Source organism: Trichechus manatus, unplaced genomic scaffold (assembly GCF_000243295.1).
Source record: "Trichechus manatus latirostris isolate Lorelei unplaced genomic scaffold, TriManLat1.0 scaffold00083, whole genome shotgun sequence".
Classification (NCBI taxonomy): Eukaryota; Metazoa; Chordata; class Mammalia; order Sirenia; family Trichechidae; genus Trichechus; species Trichechus manatus.
The window spans coordinates 8,551,423-8,568,216 of record NW_004444019.1 but is presented as its reverse complement, the minus strand read 5'-3'; the positions used below and the strand labels follow the sequence as shown (position 1 = coordinate 8,568,216).

The 16,794-nt window shown below is 37.9% G+C and overlaps 1 protein-coding gene across 1 annotated transcript in view; it reads right to left on the bottom strand.

Annotated features, from left to right (window-relative positions):
• Window positions 1-16,794, bottom strand: part of COL19A1 (collagen type XIX alpha 1 chain) — a 369,652-nt gene that overhangs the window by 60,382 nt on the left and 292,476 nt on the right. The window contains exons 20-33 of the mRNA XM_004381357.2: window positions 15,723-15,758; window positions 15,577-15,630; window positions 14,846-14,899; window positions 13,494-13,547; window positions 12,684-12,773; window positions 11,614-11,658; window positions 11,428-11,505; window positions 9,558-9,593; window positions 9,397-9,450; window positions 9,252-9,305; window positions 7,826-7,867; window positions 3,337-3,438; window positions 3,199-3,252; window positions 2,893-2,946 (exon numbers count right to left, since the gene is read on the bottom strand). Coding sequence (XP_004381414.1) covers window positions 2,893-2,946; window positions 3,199-3,252; window positions 3,337-3,438; window positions 7,826-7,867; window positions 9,252-9,305; window positions 9,397-9,450; window positions 9,558-9,593; window positions 11,428-11,505; window positions 11,614-11,658; window positions 12,684-12,773; window positions 13,494-13,547; window positions 14,846-14,899; window positions 15,577-15,630; window positions 15,723-15,758 — 807 coding nt within the window. The remainder of the gene's footprint in view (window positions 1-2,892; window positions 2,947-3,198; window positions 3,253-3,336; window positions 3,439-7,825; window positions 7,868-9,251; window positions 9,306-9,396; window positions 9,451-9,557; window positions 9,594-11,427; window positions 11,506-11,613; window positions 11,659-12,683; window positions 12,774-13,493; window positions 13,548-14,845; window positions 14,900-15,576; window positions 15,631-15,722; window positions 15,759-16,794) is intronic.

The following is a 16,794-nucleotide window of genomic DNA, read 5'->3' as shown; positions in this document are numbered from 1 at the left end:
CTTTGGGCCTTTGTCAAATATTAGCTGCTCATAGGTGGATGAACTTATATCTGGATTCTCAACTCTGTTCCATTGGTCTATGTATCTGTTATTGTACCAGTACCAGGCTGTAATGACTACCGTGGCAGTATAATAGGTCCTAAAATCAGGTAGTGTAAGGCCTTCCACTTTGTTCTTCTTCTTGAGTACTGCTTTATTTATCAGGGGCCTCTTCCCTTTCTATATGAAGTTGGTGATTTGTTTCTCCATCTCATTAAAAAACACTGCTGGAATTTGGATTGGGATTGCATTGTATATGTAGATTGCTTTGGGTAGAATTGACATTTTCACTATGTTGAGTCTACCTATCCATGAGCAAGGTATATTTTTCCACTTATGCAGGTCTCCATACATACTTCTTTTTTTTGCTACTTTTAGTCTCAATACTGAATCACTGTAGAGATGCTGAGGGAGTCTTTAGGTTGTCTAATTTATAAGCTTGGGACTCATTAACCTTTGATGACCACATTAAACTTTAAAATAAACCACAGTCCATAAAAAAAAAAACCATTCTCAGCAGTCTTTCTCTGAACAAGCTGAAATTCTATAGTGAGGATAAAAGTTACTCTGGATGCATAAAGGGCAATAAGATAATTTTAGGAGACAAGATGGCATTGAGGAAGACAAATACTTATTAAAGAGTAGGGCAGTCAATTTAGCATATACTGCCAAACTAAAGTACAAATTAAAATGTATTGCACAGATGTCAAGGGATCTTTAGAGTCAAGGTCTTTCCCTTCCTTGATATTCTGATTTTGCAAGTCCTAGCTCAGCTACTACCAAGAATATTTATTTTTCATTGCTATAATTTATAAGTGACAATATTTCTTCATGTTATCTTTCTCAATTATTATCCTGAAAGATAGTAAGTAAACCCTGCATCCCAAGTGAGAATTCACTCTGTAAGAGGTGAATCTATATTCTCTTAGAGTCCTACAAGTTGCTACCCTGAATTTTATCACGACCATCTGCAAAAAAAAAAATTCAGACCATGTAGATTGAGGATAATATCACTCTTCCACAAGCAGTAAACAAGCAACTCCTCTCTCTAAGAAAAGTTCCCCAAACAGATTAAATTGAAGACAGAATAATTAGAAGTCTACAAAGAGAAAAGGGTGTCTCTCTGCATCATTTCCATTAAAAGTTGAATAGACATTTGGGATTTTGTAGGACTAGTCAAATATACATACATGTCAAAACAGAACAGTTTATCTGACCTGTTGGAAATGCATCTATTCTTGATTAAAGTTTTATTCAATTAAACAAAGCAGCAAATTATAATTTCAGGTAGTATCTGACTACAAGAAGAAGACAAGATTATAATTCACTGTTTCCCATTTGTCTATGAGAGAGAAAAGGTGTACCACCCCACTCACCCAAAAAGGCCCAAATAAGTCAATATGTTACTTTAGGTTTATTCATATTATTCATGTGATGTGAAGAAACAACTGAAAATAATCTCCTTCTGAAGTTGCTGGCATTACCAACGTAACAAGAGTCTTATGCAAAATCTTGTGTCTACTGTGTTAAAGAATTCCTAAGTTGTACTTAAGAAAAAACACACTAAAATAGTGGAGGAATATTAACAACAGATTTTCAGTTCACCAAGAGAGCAAAGCACCCTGTACAATCAATAAAAATTGAGGTCTAATTAATTTAACTTACAGTCACTTATAAAATACCTGAATTCCAATTATTTCCTGGCCTTTTTGTTATTACTTTCTAAATTGTCTCTAAAGCTTACCTCTTGAATCTAGGCAGTTAAAAGCTGTTGGACTATTAAAATCAGTTATTGTTCTTGTACTTTAGTGAAACTCTCTGTGGACTGTGAGGAAGCAAAAGCTCAATTACTCTTACTTATTTTGAATATAAAATGCCTTTAATGTTTTATTTCTAGATAAAAATAAATATATTTCCTTATTCTTCAATTTTTAACTTGGAAAGAGAACAAGCCAAACCTCCAAGTTTTCTAGAATAGAATCAATATTAATTAAAAACAATAACACATGATGATAATTTGTAACATGAAACCCCAACTGGAAAAAGATAGATCTACTTTATACCATTATGATTTTCTGCACTAATATCAAGGTTAATATATGCCAGATGGCTTACTTACTTTCATTAAGAATTATTAGCATCAAAACTGTTTAAACTAACAACAATTCATCATTCTAATTGGTTTTTGTAAGAGTTAATGTGAATTATGCAGGAAAAAAATTATATCCTGAGCATAATCATGGCTTAGAGTCAGAAAATGGTGCCATTATTTAAAAAAACACATTTGACTTTGAACCTTGGGGTCCAGAGTGTGGGAGCTGATCCAAACTAGTCTAATCAGATTCTCTTGATAGTTTTTTTCTTTCGGGAGTTTGCAAGTATAGCAAAGACACAGACAAACCAAGGTTGTTGGAGTTGAATCGTGTTACAGCGCAGTTTTGCTGAGTTCTGGAGCTGCTCTTATTCTTAGCCTGGTTGTTCAACTATTCCTTCAATTTTATTAGCTACTCTGGGAATCTCTGCAGGATCTTCTCCCTCTTACTTTTATCTTGGGAGAGCCCCTGAGGTTGTTATCTGCTACATGAAAACAGAAAAACCTTAACTAATATGTTAACTTGGTGCCTTAATTTCCTTATAAGCTGCACCACTGGTAATAAATGACCACTGGTAATAAACACCAATGTATCATTATAATTTAGAATGTATTAGCATTTGAAAAGACCTACCCAAGTCCTCATTTTTATCTGTTCTAACATGAGCACATGAGCTATAGAAAAACTGATGTTCTTCCTGTGTTGAGTCAAGTAAAGAGAATTAACAGTAGGGCTATATTATCAGAGATGAATCTTTTACCTCGTCACCTTTGTCCCCAGGTATCCCAGGGTAGCCCCGCTCTCCTTTGCTTCCCTAAAAAAGACAATAAAATTAGCTAGTACACTCAATCATTTTGTCACCTTACGGAATAATGAAAAATCTCTTCTCAGGACACCTGGGGCATGGACAGGGTCAGGGAATAGATAAATGGCAGCATTTGCAAATGGCTTTACAATACTTTCCTAAAATATTTTCTAAAAACAAACAGTGTGTTTTTAAATGGGCATCTTTTTTTTCACACTGAATTGAGGGTCACTGGTGGGGAGCAGAGGGGAGATTCCGTACCTTTGGCCCCTCTCTGCCTGGGATTCCTGGAGGACCCCGGGGTCCTGCATCACCCTGGAGGACGGAGCAGAAGCAGAACTAAGAAACTGCAGGGTGTGCAACTTGCAGTTTCTATAAGCATTCAGCCAGACTTCTTACCTTCTGAGCTGCAAAATCATATTTCCCAGGCTCACCAACACCTCCTTCTTCTTTCTTGCTTTTCAGCCCAGGAATACTGGGTTGGCAATTGCCACAGAAGTTCTAATAAGTATAAACATATGGTTACTGAGAGATTCATAAAAGCAATCTGTAAGAGTAAGGTTTGATCATACTTGAGGATCTATTTGAACCTTTGTCAGAGATGAGTGTGATATGGCAATTGTTAGGTCACACTACTTTCTAGAAACTAAATTTATCCAATTAGAACATACTACTTTTTTTGAGGAAAACACTATTTATAAATAAAAGCAAATGGTAATTTGTTTATGATGAGTTGCTATTTAAAAAAAAAAGGAGCCCTGGTGACATAGTGGTTAAGAGCTCAGCTGCTTATGAAACAGTCAGCAGTTCAAATCCACCAGCTGCTCCTTGGAAACCCTATGGGGCAGTTCTACTCTGTCCTCTAGGGTTGCTATGAGTCGGAATTGACCCGACGGCACCTAACAACACCACCACCACCACCAATTTTAAAAAATGTTAATGATGATACTTAAATTAGGAATTCCAAATAAATAAAAAAAGAAACAGAAGCTGAGGATGCAGAATAAGTTTCAATTGCTTAGCAGTAGAAGGGAAGGGATAATAAAGCTTGGAATAATCCACAAGATTACAGAGCGCATACAACCAACAGCACAAATCATATGAAAGGAAGGAAGGAAGAAAAGAAGAAAGGAAGGAAAGAAGGAATAATGAACTGTGAAGAAAGGCTTTCTTTTTTTAAGAGAAAAATTTGTTGGAGAACTCGATACACAGTTTGCTAACATTCTGTTTGTTAGTGGAAGCACTCATGTGAGAAAGAATTACTTGAGTGACTTGGACTTGACTCCTCTGTCAAATCGAAATGCTGATAGGAAATCTAAGTGGAATTACCTTTCCATTGCCTTCTCCGTAACCTTTAGCTCACCTGGGAAGGCTTGAAATTAAGCGTCTGAGCTCACAAGATAAACATAAGTCTTATCACATAGCTAAAGAAGAAGCGTCTGTGAAAAGCCCTAAAGAGCTTATCTTTAAAAAATTGTTAGAATAAGAAAATGACCAGGAAAGGAATAAAATAAGGACCACTGAGTAGGGGAGATCATTTAGTTTTAACAATTGACAGAAGATAGGACCAATATAAGCCTTTATTTCTTCCATGTTTCTCACCAAAGAGAAAAATCTTCAAAAATGAAATGTAGAATAAGCATCTTCAAAAGGGAACTGCAGCTTGCCATTGATGAACTTGGCAAGAAAGCCCATGGCTATTCAAATTCAATACTTTTAACCCAATGAACCTTAGCATAGCTCTGATTTCCAAAAATGTGTTCCTTTTTTGCGTGATACTGAGACATTTCTGAGGCCAACTGTCTAAAAAATGCTGGGTTAAATGGTGGACCTTCTCAAAGCCTGAATATATAAAAGGGAGCTAGAATGTGCAATGTTTCCCAAACTAATTTTACCACCTGGATCATTTTACAGGGCTAATGTGTTTAAGAGTGGAGTAAATATATACATATATAAATATATATATACATACATATGTAAAAGTGCAGAACTATCAGTGATAATATCTGAAAACCTATGAAGCTAAAAAGTTGCCTGAGGATCAAACAGAACCAGAAAGGTTCTCCATATTTCAAAAATTATGAAAAAGATAAATTATTGCATCTGTAGACATATAAACATGGCATTTATCAACATGCAGCATCATTTTAGAATGGATTATTTTAGTGAAATAGGAAGAAACGGTAATCATTATGAGTGAATAGTATTTTCTAAAAATCATTTCCTTTGGGTTAGGGTTGCTGGAATGGTAGACCAGGGAAACTGACTTCATTAAAGTTCTTGAAAAAACTTCCTAAGCTTTTTTTTTTTTTTTAGGAGACAGAATGAAGATGCATTAATTATTAGCACAATCTCATTCCAAGAGGGAGTGATACACAGATAAACCTAGAGGAAGGTCTTTGAAGGCATAGCATTTGGATCTGTAATTAGGTCAGTTCTTTTCAACACTTTAGTCAAAGATATTTTGGAAAACAGAAAGCAGAAGAATCAATTTTGCAAAAGATTCAGGGTGACAGGGGGAGTTAATGTGTTGGGTAACAGGATCAGGGTTTAAAATTACAGCATTAGGTTGGCCTGATAGATCCAATCCCTGATCTAAATTCTTGTATTTAGATTTGCTTTTGGGAACTATACTCCTCCCCCTTCTTCTATTGAATACAGTTTGTTGGGTCTATCATTGAGGCGTCCTGTCCACCACTTGCCAATTAGCAATCCTGGGACTTAGAACATTAATGAGATGATGGCAGGAATGGAACTATGGTGGAGGACATTCATTAGAGGGATGCTTGTCTGGGGAGATTGTCAGTTACTTCCATTCTTGAGATCCCAGAAGCCCGGGTCCCCTGTCTGAATCTATTCACTGTCTTTTTGTATGTTCCATGAGCCACCCCAGATTCTTTCAGGAAATTTATTTCTGGTTAAGTGTACAAGTTTATAATCCTCACAGTCAAGAACCCTAACTATTCTGGAATAATTTACTCCCACAATCCTGCCACTTCTAACACTGCTGCCCTTGTAAAGAACCTAGAATTTAATGTTTGAGGACCTGTGTTCCAGTGTTAATGTTATACTTACTAGCTTTGTGTTCTGAGCAAGTTATTTAACCACTCTGAAGCTCAGAACTCTCATCTACAGAATGGGAATACTAGTGCAACGATCTCAACTCATAGAATTATTGTGAAGATTAAATGAGATGATGTAAGTAAAACAGGACATTCCCTTGCATGTATAGGCAGTCCCTGGGTTACGAACGAGATCCTTTCCTAAGTGTGTTTTAAAGTCAAATTTGTAGGTAAGTTGGAACAGGTGCATACGATTCTCATTTAGCCTTACTTTAGTGCAAGAAAGGAAACTTGGTGACGCAGTGGTTAAGTGCTTGCCTGCTAACTGAAAGGTTGGCTGTTTAATCCACCAGCTGCTCCATGGGAGAAAGATGTGGCAGTCTACTTCTGTAAAGATTTATGGTCTTGGGAACCCTACAGTACAGTTCTACTCTGTCCTACAGGGTTGCTATGAGTCAGGATCAACTTGACGGCAGTGGGTTTGGTTTGGGTTAGTACAAGAAAAGGGTTGAAGCCTTTTCAATAATTTAAAAGCTGCACGTGCAGCAAGTGAAGGTGATTGTGATGAAGAATTTGTTGCAAGTAGGGGTTGGTTCAATCATTTCAAAATGAGGGCAAATTTACATATCATTAAAGGGCAAGTAGGAGTTGTCTCTAAGTTGGATGTTCATAACCCGGGAACTACCTGTAATTGTAACTCAGTAAATATAAGATCTCCTTCCTGAAATCCCCACAAATATTCTTTTCTGACTTAAAAGAAAATACTGGCTTTTGGAGGTCTTAAAAACTCCTCTAATATGTATTTACATTCATATTTACATTTATATTTATACATCCATCCTCAAAATTCCTACCACCTAAAAAACACATATATACTAGAACTCTTGAGTCTTCTGAAGTCAATCCAACAAATATTCTTGCCTGCCTACTATTGAGTAGGTCATTGTGGAAACCACAGTGCTAAGTGCTAGGAATATAAAATAAACATATATACACACATGTGGTCTGTGTGTGTGTGTGTGTGTGTGTGTATACACATATATGCTGCCCACTAATACATGGATACACACAGAAAGACACATAAGGTGTGAGTATAAAGGGATATCTTTTTTCACCCGGATCCACTCGTGCTGATCTTAGCATACCATACAGAAACATGCAAATACATAACCTTACAGCTGTCCCATTATCAACACCCCCTCAGTCTGCTTCATAGATAAAATACAGAGAAGTATTTGAGGAAAAAATTAATATTGGTATCAAGATTAATTCACTATGAGATGGATAACAGGTAGAGATAATCTTTATTTAACAGGGTAACAGGTGTCAGGGCAATTGTCGACTTTGGAATTCTGGATTTCACTTTGTAAAATCCCATGACATCAAAATTCAGCCATGCAAGCTAGGTGTTTATTGAGCAGTACTGGTTCCCCTCCTGGGACTGGCCAGGGAAGATACAGTGAGGATTAGGTTTCACAGTGGTGAGCCAGGGAGGGTAAACAACCATAAAGAGAAAGCTGTTCCTCCAGACAAGAGAGAATGATCTACTCAAGGGTGTCACTGACACTTCATCTTAGAACTCATTCCTCCTACTCCCCCTAATCCCCCCCCGCCACATATAATCAAAATGAAGAAGAGATTGGAGGGATTAGTATAAATGGCCCAGATACGTAAAGCTACATATTCCTTTTCTAACCTAAAGATGTTCTGCCATTTAAAATTCAATTGTAGTTTGGGCTAAGCAATTAACTGAATTCCTGGTAAAGATTTCCGTTCTGATTTTTCCTGGAAATTAACACGAAATTTCTTACATAGCAGCAGAGTACCTTGAGCAAGGCACCGATGTCTCCCAAGAGAGGAAGTGCAATCTGTATAGTTAAGGAGGAAAAAAAAAAAAGGAAACATATATTTTTATACATTTATACATGCATAAAATACAAGCATATAACATAGTGTAGTTTTCTTCAAAATGCCATGCTGGTCGAGATTTGTCATGGGGCTTCCAGAGTCTCATTGTCAGAATCACTGGCTTAACATGTTTCATATGAAGAAACAGACACATGTTCCTGAGAAAATTCATAATTAGTTTTGAGAAATAGCCACTATTTCTCTACAACGAACACACAAACACAAACACACACATATCATTGTTTTGATTCTGCATCTGTATTTCATATTTTAATGACATGGTAACCTCTATGCTGTCCCCAGTATATGAATGGTTTTAAATAATACCTAAAGATAAATCATTTATTAAAAGGAAATCACTCCTCTACCAAGCCAATTATCCAGCTGTAGAGAAATATGAACAACACTGGCTGAGTTTGCCTTAATTTTTCACTGAAGCTCAAAAGAGCCTATAGTTGGCTTCATGGTGGGCAAGACAGACACTGAGGGAACTTGGGCAGGGCTTTGGGCTCCTGCCTTAAAATGCCCTTTCAGAGAGACACTCTGTAAACCCTAAGTAACACTTTACAAGATTCCCAGATAATGTACACACGATTCTTTCAGCGGTGGAGCTGAAGTAAGGACAAAATATGCCTCTGCACGTAGCCTATAAAAGCACGTAAGGCCCCCAAACCGTGTGGAAGGCAGATGGATTTGTGAGATGTAGACCTGAGAGGCCAGATTTGGATTTTATGATACAAAACTCTTAATATAATGTCATGTACCATTTGGCCTCTCATATTAATAACTGCTGATTCTGAGGCCATTTAAAGGGATTTCACTGTTCCTCAAAGCAAGAATGTAACTTAACATAAAACTCTGGAACACATTTTTAGTGCCTAAACCCATTTTTTAGGAGCCTACTCAAGCCAGGTTTAGTGATTTAATCATTTAGCATTTTTAAAGCCACAGAATCAATGGATATGTACCATATTGTAGGTAACATAGCTGCAAAATTTCATTTAGAAAAATGAAATTCATTTAGTCACTAGCATTAGGAAAAGGAAAATTCTGGCTATATATTTTAACTCAATTTTCCATGGGATTGAGACATTAGATGCCAGGGCTAAGCCTGGGGCAAACCTGTACAGCTGAATTACACCCTTAGGAAATAAGTATTCATCACAGACAAATAAATGCTGACCTAGCTTGAATTTTTTTCCTCTACAAAATAATGGGATAAACAAAATCACCAAGCAGTCACTGAGCATTCTAATTAGTTTGGACAGCAAAACTTGCTTAGTAGGCTGTTTGGCTTCTGGGTACATTAAAGATACATAAATCAGGCTCAGTCTGTCTACATACCGGGTCACCTGGGGGGCCCGGCAGGCCTGGCTTTCCATCCCTTCCTGGAGCTCCCTGAAAACAGAAGCATCATGTTTAAACGTCTGCACACTGGACAGGCATAGATTAAAACAACAGGGGATGAGTAAACAAAGATGGTCCTTACATCATTCCCTGGAGTTCCTGGAGTTCCTGGCAACCCAGGGAGACCTCGAGGACCCTGAAGTAGGAGAAAAATAGTTACTTATGAGCATGATTTTTAAAACAATTTCTTCCAGGTAAGGTAGCTGGATTTGCTATGCCAAATAACTTAGCTAAGTAGTTTACCTGAATGCCTGGCTCTCCAGCTGGTCCTCGGGAGCCCTGAGTAAAATGAGATACAACTATCAGAATTCCACCTTCAGGGCGAGAGAGGAAAGTCCTTAAATGATCCATGTGGGATGAAGGACTAAATATCATAATTCACTTAGTGGAACAATAGGACTTGCCACCATGCACACTCTGAACACTCGCTTCAAAGTCTGCCAAGTTCTCAGGTGGTAGATAAACACTTCACCAGACTGCTTTTGGTGGGATCATCAACATGATTTTGCTCAAACACTTGGAAGGTCTCTCTCATTACTATCCCTAGTGCCCACACATTCACAAGTGCACAAACAGTGCATCCAACTTCTATCTGTTCAGACACTGACTGCCCGTGGGGGTAACTGGCTCGGGGCTTCCTTTCCTTTCTGCTTTCTACTTTGGGTCATTTCTGTTTGAAGAAACTGACAGAGGTAGTGCGTAGTTAGAGAAGTAAGGAATGAAACATTAATCAGTTAGTCTTTTTTACTTTTAAAAAGCTGAAATCTGGGGTAACTAAAATGAGGCTGGGAGATGATCAGAAACTAATGACCTTAGTTCTATTCCTATTACATAAACATGGGCCATTGAACGAGGCATTTACAACCTGAGTGAATGAGAGCTGGTTTCTCAGCAGCTGAGTTCAATAACTGCTTACTGACTTTTCCTTTCTTAGTTTTAAAAAGAGATACCCATTTCACTGTTATTGTCAATGCTACTTTTTACTCCCTTAAAAAAAATTTATACTGTGACTTTAAGTGATTTTTTTTTTTTTTTTGCTTCAACCTCCATCGCTGCCCTAATAATTTCCTGGTCTACTTTTTTTAGTTTGTTTAATCTCCCATCTCCAATGGCTTTTTATATTCTTACCCTGGAAAAGTCAAACACTAGTCACACACAATGTAACCATTAATTATTTATGCCTTCTTTTAACTTTCATGATAACGTCATTATAAGGCCAATTTCCTAAACTAATGTCATTAGGATGACGTTACTTTCACTTCTCTTGTTGCAAAACCTTGTATTTTTTTCATAGTAAATAAACAAGTTTATCTTTTATTATTATTTAGTCAACAAGCATGTATACAGTAGTCATTACTATTACACACTGTTCTAGACTCTCCTTATGGTGAAAATACATTTAAAAACTGTCCTTTATTTGTCTCATCCACTGAAAACACTTTCTCATCTCTGTTCTTCAAAGGATTACTTATAGCTTTTTGGCATCATTTTATTTGTACATATTCCATACACATTAAGCATTAACTTATTTTATTTTTAATTTAAAAAAGCCTGAAATACATAACAACCTAATACTAGTTATTCTTATAATCTTACAAACATGCTACTGTACCTTTAAATATATACAGTATAGATAGACAGGGGTTAAACAACTGCTCCTAACCCAAAATTAGAAGGATATCATGCTTGGTAAAATAGAAGGTCAGTGAAAAAGACGAAGACCCTCAACGAGATAGACTGACACAGTGGCTGCAACAGTGGGTTCAAGCATGACAACAATTGTGAGGATGGCACAAGACCAGGCAATATTTTATTCTGTTGTATGCAGGGTCGCTATGAGTCGGAACCGACCTGATGCCACCTAACAACAACAATCCAGAATTATTGTATAAGTGATCAGCTTCTGTAAGTCAATAAACAAACAGTGAACACTCTCTGTGTTTAGTGATGTAACCTCAATGCCCATCGATTCCCTCCCTCTGACTAGTGTTTATTTGTATTTCCGCCTCTGACGATTTTATTCTTTTTACCCTATTCAAGTTTATCACGGGAGTTTTGTTTTACATTATTGGATTCAATAGAGGTTTCAAGAACTCGACTGGATTTCACTTACTGTTCGTCCAGGAATTCCTACCCCTGGTGGGCCTATGTCACCGGGAGAACCATGAACACCTGGCAGTCCTCTTTCGCCCTGTGCAACAAGATGCTTCTGTTAGCGCAAAGAGCAAGGGACACTGATTTATCTGCTATATTTTGTTAATTTATGGGTACTTTAAAAATTAGTCTTATATTTTTATACCTTCGGCCCACGTGGACCAGGTGCTCCAGGATTTCCATCTAATCCCTGAAATATAAAAACAAAGGAGATTTATGCATTTTTTACTGAAAGGTTAAAAACATCTCACATTTCATAACTCAAAAATGTTTCCTTTATATATATATTTTTTTCTTTATAAGAATAAGGAATGGAGAATATAAATTTCAATAGGCCATAGTATTTTGCATAGTTACTTTAAAATATATGTTGTTTTTATCTTTAAAATGAGGCACTTAATATTGAGAACTATTTACCATCATTAATTAGCGTACAACGTTCAAATTATATGAGAAAAAAGGCATATGAAATAGGTACACTGGTTACTTAGATTCTCCAGCACTCTAGTTTCCAATCTTCTGGGAACAGTCTTGGCAAAAAAGAGCCATTTTCTGTGAACGACAACCATATCTGCAGAGCCTCTGGAAGGGAAATTTCAGGTGGTTCTTCTGCTTTAAGATAGTGTCTTAGGAAAGTTTCTAGTTTGAACCACAGCATACATTACTGGGCTCCACAGATCCCTTAGGAATTCATGGATAGGATTTGGGGTGGGGGAGGTAGGAGGGGAGTCTATGAATCAGCTTGATAACAACTGGTTTGGTTTTTTGGTTTTATGAATCTGCTGGAGTCTCTGGGTGATATAAACGGTGAGCAAGCTTGGCTACTAACAGAAGGGTTGGAAGTTTGAGTCCACCCAGAGGCACCTCAGAAAAAAGGCCCAGTGATCTAATTCCAAAAAATCGGCCACTGCAAACCATACAGAGCACGGTTATACTCTGGCGCACATGGGGTTACCATGAGTCAGAACTGATTTGACAGCAACCGGTTAGTTTTACGAATCTTCTAAATTGTATGCCAAATGGTGTGTGTATGTGTAATTTCTTTGGAAGAGAATCCTTTGCTCGCATCAGATTTTCAAAGTCAGATCTCTGATCTAAAGAATAAGATGAATATTTTTCTTTTACAGACAAAATTATTTCTATACTTGTGATCTGAAACTGGGAATTCACAAGTAGTAATTAAGGATCTTTGAAAGGAAAAGGGCTGATACTTACTGGTTCCCCTGGCAGGCTTTTCCCTGGAGGACCAGCCTCACCTTTTGGGCCTGGAAGCCCAGGAGGGCCTATAATCCCGCCTGGATCTCCCTGATGAGACAAGGGAAGATTCTTACTTCATTGCTCAGGTCCATGGTGGGCGGGGGGGAGGGTATGAGGAGATAGTTATTTCCATTGTTTTAAATGGTCATCATAGCCAGTCAGCTTCATACTTCCAGTCACTCACTCACTCATTCATTCATTCATTCATTCAACAAATATTTACCAAGTGCCTAATTCATGCCAGGCACTGCTCTAGTTATTTAAATGCATCTAGATTTTGTAGTGAGTTATGCTACAATCATTGTAGCAGTATCATGATACATATGCATGTGTATAAACACATGCACAAAAGGGCATATTTATCCACAGAGATGATCTATGTGTTTTCTTTAAATTATTCTCCACTAATTGTTCAACATTAGTATACTATTTCCACGTAGACATCAGGAAATAGGCCCTGAAAAATTAGAAGACTTCTTAGGCCTATACCAGAGTTCAGAAGCCTGAAAAAGGCTTTCTGATTCCTGAGATCATCATCTCTAAGTTAGTTCATTTGTTCACATTGTGCTTCTAAGTTAGAAGCAGAGTTCCCACAATGCACAACTCTAGGGGGCATGGTTCACATCATAGTTTATGTGAACATCTATCCCCTGCACAGTCCCAGCAGCCTTGTTCTATACTTTCACTTCCCCAATACACTTCTGATCCTCTGTCTCTTCCTCCTACCTAACTACTTAATATACAAAATGAGTAAAACGGAAACTATACCTTTTCTCCTTTAATGCCTTGTTTTCCTGGGCTACCATGTTCTCCTGGCAATCCCTAGAAACATTCAGAATTAAAGAAAAAGAGCAATTAGAACCTCTCTTATCATGATAACATTTCTATCTGTGTTTGTTAGGAAAACAAAATTTTAACATCGAAACTATAAGGGGTTGATTTCGGCCTGTTCAGCAGAGAATAAACACTAGTGAAAACATGTGGCGTGTTGTTTCAAGTGAAGTGACCTGGATGTAATGGGAGAGAAACTAGGTAAAGGAGAATTGAATCAAATGCGCCATCCACATCACCACCAAGAATGAGTGGAGGGAGGGCAGTCGGTAGCATCACATCATGATCATCTTGTGGCTCTAGCCACGCCACCAGCATTTTCTCTCTCTTTGTGACATCTCTCCACTAACTACATCTATAACGGTTCATTAAGAGGCTTGGGGGCAAGAAAATGCTTTGCTCTGTGAACTGAATGTTCAAAGTACCAAGACAACCAAGTGCACTGACAGACAGACGCCCTGAGCCTCAGTCTGAAATTGCTGAGAATAGAGTGAGAGGTCAGTGGCTGCTCCCAAGATAATGACAGATTCCAAAAGTGGCCTAGGGGGAACTCTAATCATGGCCAGATAGGGGTCAGTCTCCAGGAAATTATGACCAAGTATTTTTCTTGTTTTGCTCAAGTGTGGATTGACGGTGAGGTCTTGATCCCCAGGTTGTCAGGAGGTTGTCCAAGGGCTAGAAAGCTGACTTAGGGAAATGGATGGAAAGAGGGCATTTAAAAAACAGGAGTGTGTGTGTGTGAGAGAGAGACAGAGAGCGACAGAGAGAGAGGAAAGAGAGAGAACCCGCAAGTGCATGTAAAGGGGAGAATTGAGTTCACTGAAGAGGTTATGATGGAACCTGTGGATCTTTCTTGAACTGTATTATGGAAGTATTTTCAGCCAAAAGACTTGTTTTTTTTGAGGCTGTTGCTAGAAAACAGCAACAGCAGCCTGGGAAGTCTCTCTTTCTTGGTTTTCCATATTTCCTTGTGTATTTTCTATTTTCTTTATTCTTTGTACACCACTGACAAGCATATCCAAAATGATCATTTAGTTAATTTGTGTTCCCAAAACCAATTTATTAGGTTAATGACATTAAAAAGGTTCTCACAAGAATATATATACATGAAAGGACTAGCCTTCCAATAGCCCCTGACGTTAGGTGTGATTATTTTTAGTGGTAGAGATGACTCATGGCTTTGGAAACCACAGCATAACTCAATCACATGAATAGATGTTGAGATTCTTTTAAACTTGTCTCAATTGCAATTTAAAACTATCAAAGACACTTATGTCTACGATACATACAACATCTCCTGTTGGTCCTCTGGGCCCCACAGAACCTGCAGGTCCTTGCTGACCCTAAAATAAAAGGTAACGTGCTTCAATTTTATAATGTGAGAGACTGTACCTAAATATATGTAAAACATGGTGTGACTTTTATCTATAGAAAGACTGCTTTTCCAGAATCCTATCTTCTCTGTATCACATTAAAATGTGCTTTGGGCTTGCAAAGATCGTTTCATGTTTTCTTTGAAACAGGTTTCTTCTCATCAGCAGGTGATGCCTGGGTAATTTGCCTTACCCGTTGGCAGGGAGCGTACCACATTAATCTCTCCAGCAGCCTCCCAACAGCTGCTCTTTCTTGGGACACCCCTGCAGAACCCCACTGTGAAATTCAACGATCCCAGGGCAGCATAATTTTGGTTGAGAAACTGAATCTTGAATGCTGTTCATTTTAAGAATACAGCTGAGGGCCATAGATTTAGCATGCATTGTTTACTCTTAAAGCTTTTAGGGATGCTATTGTGAATAGGCTCTGAAAAAGAGTTTGAAAACCCTATTGTGAACCGTAAGGCACAGTTACTATGCGTGTAATAAATGCAGCGATAAAGGAAAACATCACCATGGAAACATGATAACATCTCTGAGAGCCTTTGTGAAGAAAATGAGTGGCACACGAAAGTGCCTCGTTTTACATAGCAATGGCTATAACCCCATAATTATTTCCCAATTTATCTCAGTTATTTTTCATATACTTTTAGTCCGGGGCTTCCTATTAAGCCAGGGAGGCCAGGATCTCCAGGTTCACCCTAAATATATGGGTGGGAATGAAAGTTAAATGGTTACTTTAATTTCCACAATCTCATTAGGTTGGAGATGTGACTGGAGAACGTCAGATTACCTTTATTCCCTGTGATCCTTTTGTCCCAGGTTCTCCCTGTAAATAAAATAATCACCATATGGGTAATGCTTAAATTCAGATGGAGATGAGCATCTCTGATACTTCAATTCATTTGAATTTCTGCTTATTAGCATAAATAAAGAGGGAAAGTATGGAAAATATAATGAAATGAAGGTGGGTTCATCTTAAAACATGATTTAAAATGCTTATTGTTAATAAGTAAACAATAATTTCTTATTTTTCTTTCTTCTTTATAACAATTTTCCCCAAAATGTCACTTTTGACATCCTGTACCATTAGCAATCTCTGCATTCTCTACTTAACTGACATTGTTATGATTTGCCACTGACTAAGTGAATAAGGAAGACCAAAGAAGAATTGACACCTTTGAATTACGGTGTTGGCGAAGAATATTGAATATACCACGGATTGCCAGAAGAATGAACAAATCTGTCTTGGAAAGTACAACCAGAATGCTCCTTAGAAGCAAGGATTGCGAGACATCGTCTCACATACTTTGGACGTGTTATCAAGCGGGATCAGTCCCTGGAGAAGGACATCATGCTTGGTAAAGTACAGGGTCAGCAAAAAAGAGGAAGACCATCAACGAGATGGATTGACACAGTGTCTGCAACAATGGGCTCAAACATAGCAACAATTGTGAGGATGGAGCAGGACCGGACAGTGTTTCGTTCTGTTGTACACAGAGTTGCTATGAGTTGGAACCAACTGGAAGACACCTGACAACAATCTCCTATCATGGGGCCCTGGTGGCACAGTGGTTAAGAGCTTGGTTGCTAACCAAAAGGTCGGCAGTTCAAATACACCAGCTGCTCCTTGGAAACCCTATGGGGCAGTTATACCTTGTCCTATAGGGTTGCTATGAGTCGGAATAGACTCGATGGAACCAGGTTTGTTTGTTTGTTTTTGGAATCTCATATCCGAGAGAATCAAAACTTCAGGTGAGGGGGAGAAAAGAGTAGAGTTTAAGCTGGTGTGTCTTAGTAATTCTACTATCAGGGAAATGTAACTAATAAAAAAAAAAAAAAGGAAAAAAATTAAGATTACACAA